Source organism: Corvus cornix, chromosome 6, assembly GCF_000738735.6.
Source record: "Corvus cornix cornix isolate S_Up_H32 chromosome 6, ASM73873v5, whole genome shotgun sequence".
NCBI classification, from domain to species: Eukaryota; Metazoa; Chordata; class Aves; order Passeriformes; family Corvidae; genus Corvus; species Corvus cornix.
Window position 1 is genome coordinate 29,892,159 of NC_046336.1, and position 15,940 is coordinate 29,908,098.

Genomic DNA, 15,940 nt, shown 5'->3' on the forward strand with positions numbered 1-15,940 from the left:
GGCTACATGTTCTTTTAAGTCTTTTCTATCTAATTTTTAGGATTTCTATGAACCTTGATTCAATTTCTTGGCAATAGCTATAGCAGTCTTCTGGCTATGATCAAGAAGAGAATCAATCTAAAATTTGCTTTTATCCTCCATTGAGCCACTTCTCTTTATGGTGAGAGGATAATGGAATCATTGATAGAATACACGTTTTACTACTTTCATTTCTCTGTATGCATATTGTTTTGAATAATTGAAAAGTTATGATTTGCTACATTTAACTTGTACTTTCTTATTGCTGGGCTGAGTACTAATATTACAAGTCTTTCAAAATCACTGTCATATCACTTGGAAATTTTACCTACCTATTAATTAAACAGACAGGGAGAGATACTGAGCTAGATTGTGTTGACAAACAGTGAGCAAAAAAGAAGCAGTATCTCTCCCTAAATAACTCAGAACTCTGTCTGTCCTGCTGCTGATACACCAAAGCAGTTATACCCTCTTGTACCTGTATCTCATTTTAATTGGATACTGCCTAAGAAATGGCAGAATTATCTTTTTGTTTCAAAAACAAGTTTCCTTGACAACCTGGGATTTATGCTTTTCTTTTCCTAGTACATAATCATGCCCAGAATTTTTTTCTGAAGGTGTATATCTATATATGTAAAACAGAAAAACATTACCTTAGAGGGAATGCTGTTCCCTGGATAGAGCATCTGCAAAGAATGTTATAAAGGAGCCAGGAGGGGATGATTAATTACTATGTTAATGCCCTTATGTACAGTAACACAGGGCTCTTTAGTAAGAGCCATGTAACACTAATGTCCTGTTGCTTTCACAAATTACCCATTTGTTGCTAGGAGGGTCAACCCCAAATACTGTGTGCAAGTCCTCCACTTGCCTGTGTTTTTTTCTCAATTCTTGTCCCACAGGGCATGAGTATAAGGAATTTGTTGTCATGAGGGCTGGCAGCCAGGGGAGCTATATGTCCACCTGATGTTGATGTAACAAGCAAGGCTCCTCTAGGAATTTCCATCTGCTTTTCATCCTGAAATTGCCTGCGTCTAATTACTGTGCTTGGTGATGCTTAACTAAAAGTGAATGGAAACGTGTTTGCGATTGAACATTTTCATAGGATCTCTGTCAGTAGGAGGATGTTTCTGTGGGCCTGGAGTTTACAAAACCTTTGCTTTGTAGAAGGCAACTTCTGAAAATTCATTCCTTTTCTTAAATTAACACATTTCATTTATTCCTGAAGTGCCAGGATCTCTGCAACGAGTAACCAAATCACACTGAATCACCTTGGTTATTAAAACTTTGGAGGACTCAGTGGAATATTTTGGAGAACTTGCAGCTTCTGGTTGTGTTCCAATTGCAGGTAGCCTGCACCATCAAAGCTTTGCTTGCAGCTGTGACCTTTATTCCCCTTTTGACATGGACTTGTGTGATGCAGGTGAACCTGCTCCTTGCCCAAAAGATACGGTATCATGATGAAGAGGAAAGCATTTCTACAAAGACAACTGTGTAGTTCATTGTGCAGGGAGCAGTGTGGAATTGTTGTATTTGTGATGCTTCGGTGCATAATTAGCAAAATGAAAATCTGAGAACTTGAAGAAAATTGAGGGGAACAACCACCTCTTTGCCCAGTCCCTGCCAGGGCTGAGTGTTAGTGAGCTGTGTGGTGGTTATCTTGTACAGGCTGGAGGTGGTCCAGGCACCATGAGCTGAAGAGCTTTTAATCAAAGAGAGAAGATAAAAATTAAATGTTCCTTCCAAGATCCTCGTGCGCTGAGTGTTACCAGCCTTGGCAAAACATCTCCCAGCCTGAACTCTGGTTGCTTCTCAGACAAACAGAAGAGCACTTACCATGTAAAAGCCAGATTTTCAAATATGTCCTGTTTAAATTACATATGCCAGAACAGACACTTTCAGGAAACCATTGCATCTAACACACCTACTCTAGTGGAGAAAGAGCTCTGCTGTTCTCCTCTAACCTGGACTCTGTGACCATTAGGAATCATAGAAAATCTACCATGGTTACCTGTAGTCGAAAAGGACTAGGTCAGCATTTTAAGTTCAGTATTTCTCTGTTGCACTTACAAGTTTTGCATTTGAAGGAAATCAAAAAGCCACCTTAAATATTCACGTACACACAAATGTGGTTTTGTAAACATGAAGGATCCACACGAAGTTAGATGGCATGGCTTGATGATGGCATGGCTATTGAATCTTTTTTTTTTTTTTTTTTTTTTATTTCTAAGCCTTCTGACACCAACTCTCTAAAAATCTAAATTGAAAAGTAGGAAGTTTAGGAGCTCACTACTGGAAATGTGGTTTGAGCTTCAATCAGTGCTCAGCTTCAATCACCTGCTCAGTTCAGGTTTTGTGTAAGAGAGAATTCAGTCCTTTAATATTGAGCAGGAGAAACAGAATTAGATCTTTCTAAAGGCTTTGAGCCACCAAGTCTTTTACATTGAAAATGTTCATGGAAATCAATGGGCATTTTCGGTTCCAGAGGAATGCAGGGTTAAGTCTAGCATCTATCTCTTACCAACTAGATAACATAATAATGAATGTACACAATGTTATATTGCATCCAAATATCACACTTAATTCCCCAGTTTTAACACCTTACTACGTGCAGTGCTTGCAGCTCTGAATAATGTTATTTGGTTAGATTTATATACACAGTAAGAGGGGCAGTAACACAGCTGTATGACTCTCAGCCACAAAGCACAGCACAAATTGTAGGAATTCACAGTGTGGGCTCTATTTCTTTAAAATTCACAGTGTGGGCTCTATTTCTTTAAAATACTGTGAATAATTCTACAAAACACTGTAGGATCCAGCTCTCTGAACCTCAAACAGATTTCTGACTCCTTTTGGAAGCGCGATTGGTCTACATGTGTCAGTGAGGGTCAGGGTGTTTGAGCAGGAACAGGAGCTACAGACGTGGTGAATCTCACACTATAAATCACAATCTTAGTGGATAATGGGCATGTTCTTGTCTCTCGTGACCCAGCTAGGACACAGGTACTTAGTGGTTTGCACATTTTAAGAAACTGATGATGACAACCTTCTGAAGGTGGCAAACTGCTCCAAAGCAGTGGCAGAGCTCGAAACAGCTACAGAAATCCCGGGAGGCCCTTGCTTTATGTGGGGCAGTGCAAAGAAGCTGTTTTGTCACACCAGCTCCCTCAGCACATCCATAAACTTTGCAAAGTAAGTTAGCTCGCTCTTCGTTCTCATTACTGTTCACCTACCAAATGCTTGCATTTTATTTGATCTTGCAGGTAACTGCTATTACTCTGAATTACTGCTGCTACATGCAATACAAAGCTGGCAGAGAAAATGTTTCAACGTAGTTTTAGTTCATTACTGTTCCAAGTTTATTAAAGAAAAAGGAGCAGGAGCCGGCTGGGCGGAGCCGCGGTGCCAGCGCGGCCGTGAGGGGCGGGACCGGGCTCTGAGGGGAGCGGGGGCGGGGCCACCCGGGCGGGGCGCGGTGAGGGGCGGGGCCAGCCGTGCTGGGGCCGGCGGCCATGGCGGAGCGCGCGCAGGTACCGCCGGGGCGGGAGCGGCGTGCTCCCGCTGAGATTGGGGTGTTTTGTGCTAAATTGTCTGTGCTGAGCTGCAGCCGAGGGCCACAAGGATGGTGAGGGGTCTGGAGCATCTCGTTTGTGACGAGAGACTGCGGCAGCTGGGCCTGTTTAGTCTGGAGGAGATTGAGAGGGGATCTCATCAGTGTGTTTAAATGTCTCAGAGGTCAGGAGGATGGTGTCAGACTCTTTTCAGTAGTGCCCGGTGACAGGACGAGGAGCAAGGGCCATAAACCAAAACAGAGGAATTTCCATCTCAACATGAGGAAGAACTTCATGTTGACGGTGGCAGAGCATTGGAACGGGCTGCCCAAGGAGGCTGTGGAGTCTCCGTCTCTGGAGACATTCCAAACCCACCTGGACGTGTTCCTTTGTCACCTGCTCTGGGTGACCCTGCCTCGGCAGGGGGTTGGATTGTATTACCTCCAGAGGTCCCTGCCAACCCTACCCATTCTGTGACTTTGTGTAGAAAAGGGCGTGGTGTTAAAAATGCAGTGTGTGTGTGTAAATATATATATATAAAAATACGCCTGTGTCACTGTTGTCCCCCAGGCAGCTCAATGGAGAGACACTGCCTGTCCCGGCAAGGCAGTTCCTCCAGCAGACACTGCGGGGCCTGGGCTGGCACAGCCCAGCCGGGTCTGTCCCTCACCTCACCTCACCTCACCTCACCTCACCTCACCTCACCTCACCTCACCTCACCTCACCTCACCTCACCTCACCTCACCTCACCTCACCTCACCTCACCTCACCTCACCCTGAGCAGCTGCTGCTGAGCACCTCGTCCACTTCTGACCTCCCACTACCTTGCCAGGCTTCACTCGGTTATGGGCTCTCCTTCAGAAGTGTATGGTTATTTCTTGGTGCGTTGGGTTTGTGTGGTAAGGCTTTGGTAGTAGGGAGCTACAGGAGTGGTTTCTGTGAGAAGCTGCTGGAAGCTTTTCCCATGTCCACTAGAGCCAATGCCAGCCAGCTCCAGGACAGACCCACAGCCAGCCAAGGCTGGCCTCACCAGTGACAGAGGGAGGATCCCTGCGATAACAGATTTAGGAAGGGGAAGGAGGAAACCATGCAACAGCAGATGGAAGAGGGGGGTGAGAATATGGGAGAGTGACAGTCCTGCAAATGCCAAGGCCAGCAGAGGAGGAGAGGCAGGAGATGCACCAGGTGCCAGAGCAGATTGCTCTGCAGCACCTGGTGAAGCAGCTGTGCCCCTGGGGCCCATGGAGGTCACGGTGGAGCAGACACCCATGTTGGAGCTATTCATGGAAGACTATCCCTCATGGAAGGGTTCCTGTGCTGGGGCAGGGTTAGAGTGTGAGGAGTCTTCCCCATGAGGAGGCAGCAGGGTCAGAGACAACATGTGATGAACTGACTGCAAGCACTCTGCCCCATTCCCCTGTGCTCCTGGGGAAAGGAGGTAGAGAAAATTGGGAGTGAAGTTGAGCCTGGGAAGAGAGGAGGGGTGGGGAAAGGTGCTTTGAGATGTAGGTTTTATTTCTCGTTATTCTACACTGATTGCATTGGTAATAAATTATTTTCCTGCCCAAGCTGAGACTATTTTGGTCATGACAGTAATTCCTGTCCTCATCTCTCCCCACAAGCCTTTTGTTATATTTCTTATCCCCTGTTCAGCTGAGGAGGGGGCTGACAGAGAGGCCATGGTCGGCTCCTGGCATCCAGCCTGGGTCAAACCAACACAGTTGGCTTATTTGTGGTGGTAGGAATCTCCTAATTTTGAATTGTTGAGGGAAAGGCTTTTGGTTGCCTTTCAAAGACCACTGAGGGAGTGGGAGCAAGCTGACACTTTCCTTCCAGCAATATCACAGTTGTATTTCTCACCTTTCATTGTTTTAGGTAGCTGAAGTGTGCTGGAGGATTTTACAAACCCACAGTGTTTGCATTAATATGTGCTTTATTTGCTTGTCTTCAGCCTCCTCCCTGTTTTTTTCCTCTTTCCTTTTTTGACTTGGTTGACAGAGGTGTGGTTTCTGACAGGCGACTCGTCTCATGCTGCATGTCAAGAGATACAAGAACAAAATTTATTCCTCCCAAAACGTATGAGGTGTTGCATCAACTCCGAATTTTTCCCTCAAGCCTGTCTATGTAGCTGTAGCTACTACAAGATAATTTTCTTCTGGTTGAGCTGCTTTGTTGTCTCCGCTGGCCAAGAAGTTGCTGTGACTGTTGTGGGAGTGATTAAGTGCCTTCAGCCAGTGTCATGGTTGCATCTTTGTCAGTACAAAAGCTTAACATTTAGGTTTCCTTAAATAAATAAACCTTCTTCCATGCGAAATGTGTTATTAAGTATTCTAAATGCTTTATGAAAAATATATGCATCTCTCACAGTGCACTCTGTTAGTGCTCTGTAAATATTTTGGCAGTTGGAGCAGCGTAACACTGGGGTAATGCAGTCAGATCACAGTAAAAGGATACAGGGTGTGCTCTATGGGAAACGACAGGCTGTCAAAAATATATTGTACATCTGTTTGAAATGTACCACTGAAATTTTTGTAGTTTTTACTTCGTGGCTTTATAAAAAGAATCTTTAGAGGAATTCAGTGAACAACTTTTTTTTCTCATGTTTTCTGTTCCTTATGTATTGAAGTTTGTTCCACACGCAGTAGCTTACTTTTGTGATATTTCTGTCTGTCCTTTATGATTTATTTTTATTGGGAACCCTGTGAAATTGTGTGTTTTTATAAACTACATTATATAGTCTGTAGTTTTGTCTGAAGATAGCTTGGCATGGTCTATATGTAAGGTGTAGGAAACACTATTCTGGCACTATTTTTTAATAAAATTTCTTACCTTTTAAGACAATTCCTTTTGATTCAAATTGAATATTTTTATAATTGTTCTGACTTGTAATGACTTTTGGCAGAAGGTATATTAGAAAATCTGAATCCTGGTCTTAGCAAGTCTTGCTGCTGCTTTATTTTTAACCACATTTTTTCCTATAATTGGTCTGCAGCTGTGAAAACATCAGTAAAATTTATTGTCATCATACATTTGGTCAACCATAAATCTTAATGTTTGGACTGTGTGAAATTTTTGCAACATATTTTGTTATTAAAAGGACACTATCATGTTTATAATGGTCCTTGAAAGCTTTCTTTGCCTGTAGGTTTTGTCTTTTGCATTTAATGCATCTGCAGATTTCCCTTTTGAAGGTAGTTGAAATTAGTGCTGCTATTTTTATTTCCTCATTTGTTTGATGACAAAAGAAATGTTCGTGACTAAAAATAGCAACTATTGATCTTAACTTCCCATTGTGGGAGTGGACAAGTGGGGCCTTTTAAAAACAAACAGGAACAGTGAATGTGTTTCTGTTTCTGCCTTAACTATTTATGTAGAAAGCTTCAGGATTTTCTGCTGCTGCTGAAGCATCTGACAGCTTGATAACAAAATGTGTATAATAATACAAATAACAGCCTGTGTTGCTGGTGTAATTTGGTTGGGTTTTTTTCATTCCCATTTTGATTAAAGTTGTAACTGATATACAACACTCTTCTAGGGTACATCTGCACTGCTGTCAGCCCAGCCAGAGTAGCTGAGCTTGCTTTACATGAGCTACTGGAAAGTTGAGTCCAGTCTGATTTCCCTGGTAGGCTGAGGAGAGCAGGCTCTTAAGTTCCTTACACTTCAAGTATTTGCTATAATTGAAGAAATTTGGTAAGCCTATATTTTTGGAAGCCATGATTTGGCAAAGTGTGGTGGTATATTGTCAAACAAATGCAAATACTATCTTCAACCTCTGCAGAGGGCTCTTCCCAGATGACAATCTTATTTTTCTTCAGGAATGCTGGTGCTCATTTCCATTGCTGTGTTTCAAGGTTTGGCCACTCTGGAAAGGCCCTCACCAAAACTGCAGGTAGTGGGGCATTTTTCCTAGCCAGGGATGACCTAGTATGGGTTTGGGGTTTTGAGAGTTCTTCCCCACCCCTGTAAACACAAAGGTGTTTTGCAATTTGCTGTTTAACTATATCACTCTGCTACTGCTATTTCCTGTTTAATTTTTGAACATTGGCTGAGAGATTGAGAAAGATTTTACTCTTTTGTTTTAGAACGTTTGTTTGGTATTTTGATTTGATGCTGTTAATAAGGGATGCCCACAGTACTTGGAGTAATGTATTGAACAGCCAGAAACATATTATGCATTCAGAACAGCTAAAAATCCTTCCAAGGAAAATAAAACAGTAACAAATAATTCTCTAGTAGCAGCCTGTATTTAAATAGGCTAAGTCTACTGCTGGGAATGTGTATTGGTAGGATTGGTTCAGGAGTTTTTTTCCTGACACATGAAGATAGCATTACTAGAATTAACTCACCTTGGGTTACCTCAGTCAGTCACTGCAGTTAACACTGAAATGAACAGTAAATTCTTTGACACCAGTGAACACATGTAAAAATAATCTCCCGGTATTTTCAGTAGTGGTTTAAGACAGCAATCAAAAGACAAAAGTAATCAATCAAAATAATTGTAAGCTTTTAGTCAGGTGTGTTTGTGTAGGTTCGGCCCAAGCAGAAACTGTCCATAAACACAGGATTGTTTAAATGATTTATGGACCTTCAAGACTTTTTTAAATTACAGAAACATTGCTAATTTAAAAAAAATATTTTTAAATCACGTGCTTTATCTCCTGTAGTTCCTCATCTGTCATTTGTAATATTTGTAACATAAGTATTTCTTCGTATCTGATACCTGTGCTTGTTAAAGTGGACAGTGGTGCCCCAACCCCATCCTTATCACAAACATTAACAAAAACAGTAATGCATTGGTGGGAATATTGCTGCTGGGAATGTGATGAAATGGTTCTTGGGAAGCCTTCGCTTTGCCCTGTAGGCTGTTGTGGTTTGATGTGCAGATTACGGAGCCTTATCTGCAACACTGAGTTACAGCAGCTGCCTATCTCTTCAGTTTAAACTGCAACTTGTAAAATATTAGCATTTTGCCTTACTAACAAGTATGCCCAGTAAGATGTTGACTGACTGACCAGTAATGCGTAATTTATATAGTGGTGGTCACTATAAATACTAAAGTATCCTATGTATTGAACATCCTAAGAGAAAGTGAGGGAGGAGCATTAATTCAGTTTCCAAAACATCAATATCAGTTATTCTTTTAATTCAGCTTCCACAGCTTCTAAAAAATCTCATGTTCAACAGATTTCTGACACCACTTCAGGAAAGCGTTTGTATTTTTTCTACTTATTAAAATAGGTCTTTCAATAATTGTATAATATTAGCATGTAGAGGTATTGTTTTTTCCCTGCAGCTTCAATTATAGCAGCATTACTGACTGTAGGATTATTTTTTTTTATGCTGTGTAAATTATTGCTAATAAAAGCAAACTAACGTCATGCTCTTAACTATGTGAAGGAAGCTTTCGTTTATGCCATTCCTGTTCTGATGAGACATTGTATCTGAGATTGACTTGTTTACAGTTGGGAACAGTAATTTTTCTTACTGAAGTGTGAAAGTACTCTAGTACTTAATTAGAGAGGGGAAGAATAGTCTGTCCATTGAGTGAGTGTTTTTTGTTGCTCTCAGTCTTGTTTCGTCTCTCTTGACTGTGGTTCTTCAGCTGGTCCCAGATTTCAGTACATCTTGCAGTTCAGCAGCAGCAGGGGGAGTAGTGTAGCTTTATTTGGGGGCTCTCCTTCACCAGCGCTGGAGTGAGTTGGTGTCAGCCCAGAGCAGTGCTGGTCAGGCTCAAAAATCAGTGTGTGTCAGGAATTCTGCTTCACTCTCCCCGTGTGAGCTGGAAGCAGGATTCTGCAAGCTTTGCCTTGCTGCACTTCTCTAAACCCCAGGTCCTGCAGATGTACAAGTGTACCTGCTACCAGCAAATTGTGATCAGGTGTTTGTGTGGTCAGGCCAGACAGACTCCCAGCAGGAGGCTGGAAGGCATTTTGGGACAGGTTCAGCTGCTTCATTAGAGCTAGGCCAGCACCCAGTGCCCAACAGGGCTTTGTCCAGTTTGATCTTGAAAGCCTACAAGGAGGAGATTCCTCTGCCTTTCTGAGTTATGTATTCTAATGCTTAAATATGTTTATAGTGAATTATTTTTTCTTATGCTGCCTCACTGTGGGTCCCTTTCAACTGGAGCACTCTGTCCCGTGACCACTGTCCTTTGTGCCCCTGCCCTCACCTCTCTGAAGGGGCTGCCTCATCTCACATTTTATAATGTGCTTTGACGCCTCACTTTGTCACCTACATATTCTATTTTGAAACAGTTTTAGGGGATTTTTTTCTACTTTTTTTGCATTTCATAGATTTCTTACTGAAATATCTTTTTTGTCAATGACCACACAACGTGAAATACCATAAAATGTTCCTATTTTTTCTAAGACCATTGAATTGTTAGTTTGGGTTCAGGTTTTTATCCCCTAAAACATGTACGTCCTTCCCAGGAACAGTACTGTCAGATCCTTGTGTGTGTATCATTCTTCTGCAACAAACATCTTGGACTTTTGCTTGGTTAGGGAAAGATTCAGTGTAGACAGTAAATATGAAAATGCAATCAAGTACAGGGTGGAAAGCAAATAGCATAGTAATAAGTGTGTATTCTCATAATATGTTTAGGAGAAACTTAATTTTAAGATTTAATTATTGTGCAATGCAGTATCATGTTGGTCAAATTTAGATTCATGGATTCTTTTGCACCTTTAAATCTCTGTTGTTTTTACTTGCAAGTTAATTTAGTCTTGTGCAGCACATAATATGTCACAGTGTTCCCACATGAATTTATGATAAAAATACTATGTTCCATGTATCTGCCCAGCTTTTCTCTAGTGAGAATGTGTTAAGGTATTGTGTTACTGCCATATAATTATAGCTGTCTTACATTTTTGGCATTTGTTGAATTAATCCCTTGCATACCTCCTCAATATAAAAATGTTATTTAGATAAGTTACTGACATAATAAAATAAACATTTTTTAAATTACATTCCTATATGTATGTATGCAGGAAGAAGTCCGAGATCAGGAAGAAGACCATGATCAGGATGATGTAGGTGGAAAGGAGATTATTAATAGGGCATTTTTTTCTCTTTCCCAAATTACTGCCTTGTCAGAAGAAAATCTGGAAGGAGTTGAAAAGTAAGTAGCAATGACAACAATGCTGGAACCCATATAATAATGAAATAAAAATGGCAGCCTATTTGTTAGATTTCTTTTGTGGTGGTTATGTCATTAGTGTTTAATTGTTCAGTTAAATCATTGATATTTAATAATCACAAAAGATGGAAGAAATACTGTTGATCTCAGATCCAGTCTGGTTACTGTGTTTCCTGTATATCTTGATTTTGCTTAGACTTCTTTTTTTCCACTTGTGTTTCATATTGTTGTGGTTTCTGAATTTACAATAGCTTTAAATACACTGTAAACAAAATACTGAGATGTAAATAAGAATAGGTCAGTACTGAGCTTTTTTTAATAAGTCGCACTTGGTAACTTTTTTTTGCTAAAACCTTTGAGATTCTGTACTGTAACACGAGTTACCAAAAAATCAAAAAGGTCTTTAAAGTTCAGTAAGGGATGGAAAGCTCAAGAAGGCATTAGTAGGTCACCATTGTGGAGCACTGGGGAAATAGGAGACAGCCAAAGACTTCTGATGTCAGCCTATCTTGTCTTTCCTGTACCAACACTCTCTCTTGTTATTAGTGTTTAATAGCAGCTGAATTTAGGAGGCCAGGATTTTAACCTGAGACTCCAGACTTATATTTGAAAGATGAGGCTTTCCAGAAGTGCACAAATTATTTAGGAGCGCTTGTGTCTGCTAGCAGGTTCTTAGGGAGTTGAAAGCCAAAGGGCTGGGCCACTGGTCTAGTTTGGGAAGGAAGAGGTGGGGGAATATATAAAATCCAACTTTGTTCATCTGAATAGGTAACCATTTAATTGAGCTTAAAATATTCCTGAAACATACTCTGTTTTCCTATTTGTCACTATTCTTATGGAGGAAAGGTCTTTCTGGGATCTTTTTTAAGAAAACTGGAAAGAAAATTTACTACCATCAAATAATAATACAAAAATTCTTTCCTTTCCTGTTTTCTCTTGCACAATAGGTCTCTTTAAATTTAGAGGAGACTGAAGTGTACGACTCACTGGAGACTAAAATGTGCTTAACGACACAATTCTTCGTGCAACTTTCTCATTAAGATTAAAAAGAAAAACACTGAAAGATGATATTCTCTTTTAGTCTCAGCTGATCACATATGTATTTATATATACACACTGTACAGGGGGAATTTAAGTATATACTGCATCTTACTGGAAGGAGCATAGTTACAGGGTATTTTATGCACACTAAGCAGTTTAGCAGCAGCATTAAAATTTTGTTTACCACAGTGTGTTGTGTCTATTTACAAAAGCAGTTTGAAGGCCACAGCTAAGGTTAGAAAATCAGAATAGGTCTGGTTCAGTATGAGAGTTTTAATGTCCTGCATTCCCATCTCTCAGGGAGTTTGGTACTGCTGTCCATCTTCATAGGACTGGAGCCCCATGAAGAAAGAAAAAGCAGGGAGGGTAACTAGGAAATCTAACTGCCCCATCATTTCCCCATCATGTACAGATACTGTTGTCAGTGACATGCCTTACAAAATACTGAAAAGATGAGTACTGGCATTGGTAGCAGAATCAGAGAAAATCTAAATCCCTGAGAAGCTCTGATTATGAAAACACAGAGTTGGCAGAAGCTTCAGAGAGAGAGGATATGGACTGTTTCAAACCTTGGAAAGTTCAGCTGGCCACGTTCCACTTCTATTTCAGGACACAGTTAAGTGTTTTTAACCGACTTGCATGTGTGCAGCCATACAAATTTGTCATGCAGAACAAAGGAATACATGTTTTAAACAAAACTGATTGGATTATATGCTTTACTCTGTTAGCTATTGAGGCTTTAATTAAAAAAAGAAACTCATCTCATTTGACAGCGTGTCTGTACTGTGTCGGTGAAACCCCTGAAAATCTAATGGCTGCTATCAGTACGTCTGGGATTAATGTCCTTCGTAGGAAGGAGTGAGAAGGCAGCAGGGCTTGGGAAAACTTTGCTCTTTTACAGGGGACTAGAAACTGTGATCCCTGGCACCTGCATCCTCAGCTGTAGTTATGAAGCAAAGGATTGCTTTAATGTAAAACTTTTTTTTTTTTTTTTTTTTTAATGTAAAACCTGAGACATAGCTGAAGTTGTACTGGAAGAATTGAAACCAAGTTCTAGCCCCCATCCCCTCTCTTCATGTGGAAAAAAGCAGACAGTTATTATAAAAGACCTAACTAATTCTGTGTTTGGATAGAGTAGACATAAATGTGTCAGCAACAGTATGGCCTCCTACAAGGGAGTGTATTTTTTCATACATTTTGCAAGTTAAAGTAAGTGGGAAAATTTTCATTGTGTGCCAGTAAAATGGGATAAGGCTCTTTTTAAATGTTTGGACCATTATGGAAATGCAATTTAAACTTCTAAATATTTTAGCTACTTTCAGTAATTATATATTTTATTATTTACATTAATTTTCAAATGTAATTTTTCATCAGGGGCCACATGGAAAATAATCCTGAGATGGAAACAAGATCTTATTACTACTCTAAAATTATCTCAATCAGAGGGAAAGTGTGATAGTAGAAAGTGGAGACTAATTGTGTCATTTCATCCCACAAACCAGTTCCTGATGAAACACACATTTTTTCTCTGGAATTCTAAATGTATTTGGTTTTGTAATTCTCTAATTTTTGTTCTTTTGTTAGTCATATCTTAGCACTTGAACAGTGTCTGCTGAAACCTGCAGGTGATTGTTTACTTTTTTATATGTCCTCTGATCATAATGTTCTTACCTAGGAATTGATGGAGCTCAATTCAAGAAATTATGTACATTATGCACACATGAATAATATAGCAACTAATAATAAAAAATATAGATACAATTGCAAGCAGACCACGTTGGACTTTGGAATCTGCAATTTATTTTTTAATTTCATTATTTTACTCTGCAATTCTTTTTAGAAAGATGGAAGAATTTCTGAATCTTACACAACTAAAGACATCTTTGAAAGAAGGTATTTTACTAGATTATTATACTGCAGGATTTTGGTGGGCTAAAGAAATGAACTTCAGTCTTATCCAGCTCTCAGGATTCATGGATCTATTAAATTTCGCCTTGGAGAACCTCAGCGGTAAGTATAATTAAGAATTGTAAAATAAATATCTGAAGTGGAAGGCAAGAATGTTTCCCAGTCATTTTAATAAAGTGATATTTAATTACAAGTAATTGTGAAATGATTTATTTTCCTCTTGAATGTTGGTATGTTAGCCCATGTGCCTGAAAATAATTCTTACTGGCAGATGTTGAATTTTTGTTAGAGAAAACTCAAGTCTTTTGAGCAGAATATTCCTCATTCTTTGTTTGTACAGTATGTGGTACAAATGGGCCAGGTCCTGAAGAGACCTTTTCTTTGCTATGATAAAATAAATAATAATTACAGTAGAGTGAGAGCAAGGAGCTCCTATATTCTAATTCCAGCTGTCTCAGTGACTGACTCACTGTAGCCTTGGGCATATTTTTCTGCTGTTTGAGATATTCAGTGCATCCTGTAGCATTACAGCAGGTGAATTACATTTATTTTATCCTTGGAGGTCAACTCTCAGACAGCTTTCTATATGGCAAATGCTGAACTTCTGGCACAGAATATATGTTAACTAAGGACTGGTGAGGGAAGTAAACTGGCATTGCTGCCGAAGAGGAAAACTGACAATGAAGGGACCACAGCTCCTGTGGCTATGAGGAAATTTGCCACAAAGCATGAAGCTTGATCTAGTGGGAATGAAATAGCCAGAAAAAAATGGTAGCAGTGTCCTCTAAAACCTTCTTTTTCAGAGATCCTGATGCTTGCTTAACATTCACTTTGAAGGTGATTGTGTTGAGAAAAGTCCATCCCAGAGGAAGAATGAAAGGACTCAGCAGTTTCATTCAAAAGAGAAGGCGAATATTTAAAATCAAGTTTTTAATAGTTATTATACTCTTTCATTGTAATTTAGTTCAAGGGCCTTTCTGACTTGGAATTTTGACAGAATAGGTACGTGCTTTATGATCATTGGAATTCCAGTTGTCCTTCCTGTCTCCAATGAGGAAGTATCTTAACATATGCTAACTATATTACTATAACAATGGAGCAGAATGGAAACCCGTCAGAAATTAGTTTTATGAGACCGTGTAATACATGTGTACACGACAGGCTGGTAGCACAACCCGTTATTAAAGCTGACTGACGTTTTTCAGGAATGTCATCTTAGTTGCATTAAGCTGTGCCAAACTTTTAACTCTTTAAGCTGAATTTTTCCACGACACTGTCTGCTTTTGGCGAATTTTTATATATAAAATTGCAACTGAACCAGTTCAGTGGGCTTGCAGACAGAGGCTGTGGGAAAAAGAACCTATTTTGTGTCTTTTTTTTTTTGACAGGTCTAATGCCCCGGTGCTCTGAGGTAAAGATAGAAGGTTTGGCAAGCAAAAGCTGTGAATTTGCTTTTTGCTGTCCTGTGAAAATCCATTTAGATTTGGCTAAGATATACATGGTTTTTAGAGAAAGAAAATGTAGTTTCTAAATGCTTGCAGGAAACTTCTTACATTTGCTTCACAGCTTAGTCCCCTGAAAAATCCATTTTACAAAGTATGCTGTAGCCCAGGGCTGAGATGAATTTTCTTGTAATTACCAAACATTTCAACTAAAAGCAAAATTCTGATGTCTTCTATATTAGTGACCCTTTCTTTTCCTTTCCCTGCACTGGACCCAATCAGCCTGGAGAATTAAGCTGACTTGGCTGTAGTAGCAAGGGTAGCATTGAGCAGGAAGAATGGATTTAGAGAAGGAGGGTAGTGGAAATGCATTTAAGGCTGGCAAAGGAGCAAGGAAAACTGAGGTTCGGAAACTGGAGGCCGTGCTTGATTGGGAGTCAGAATGGGTCACGTGATTTGATTCCTCTTCTATCCATTGAGGGTAAGGTGCTCCTTACCTCACAGAAGTTCTGCAAGTCTTCCTGAGACAGGTGGTTGGGACTGAGAATCAGGTGTGCAGAAGAAAGAGAAAATTTGGATGAGCTGGCAACAGACTCAGGGGCTAGGTGATCCTGTTATGTGCCTTCACTTCCCTACAAAGGGTGGTATTTCTGGTTCTGTTGCTTCTCCTCATTTCCTATGGCTTCTATTTCCTCTACATTCTCTGTGTTTATTTCTTGTCCCTTCCCATATGGTTATTTATATTGTGCTGCCTCTCTTACTGAAAAGTGAGGTAAAATTTTCAAGTCTTTGATTACTGTACCACTAAAGGTCAAAACTATAAAAGAACAGAAGTCTTC

At 40.0% G+C, this 15,940-nt stretch overlaps 1 protein-coding gene across 10 annotated transcripts in view; it reads left to right on the forward strand.

Moving 5' to 3' along the window:
* CABCOCO1 (ciliary associated calcium binding coiled-coil 1) overlaps nucleotides 1–15,940 on the forward strand; it is a 263,455-nt gene that overhangs the window by 172,278 nt on the left and 75,237 nt on the right. For 9 of the 10 annotated variants that reach the window (XR_005602171.1, XR_005602172.1, XR_005602170.1 and 6 more), the window contains 2 exons: nucleotides 10,562–10,692; nucleotides 13,592–13,761. Coding sequence is in view for 7 of the 10 variants with exons in the window: in XM_039553754.1 (XP_039409688.1) it covers nucleotides 10,562–10,692; nucleotides 13,592–13,761 (301 nt within the window). In the remaining 3 variants the exon portion in view is untranslated. Of the gene's footprint in view, nucleotides 1–3,509; nucleotides 3,549–10,561; nucleotides 10,693–13,591; nucleotides 13,762–15,940 lie in introns of those variants that run through there. The other variant, XM_039553757.1, reaches the window with a different exon arrangement.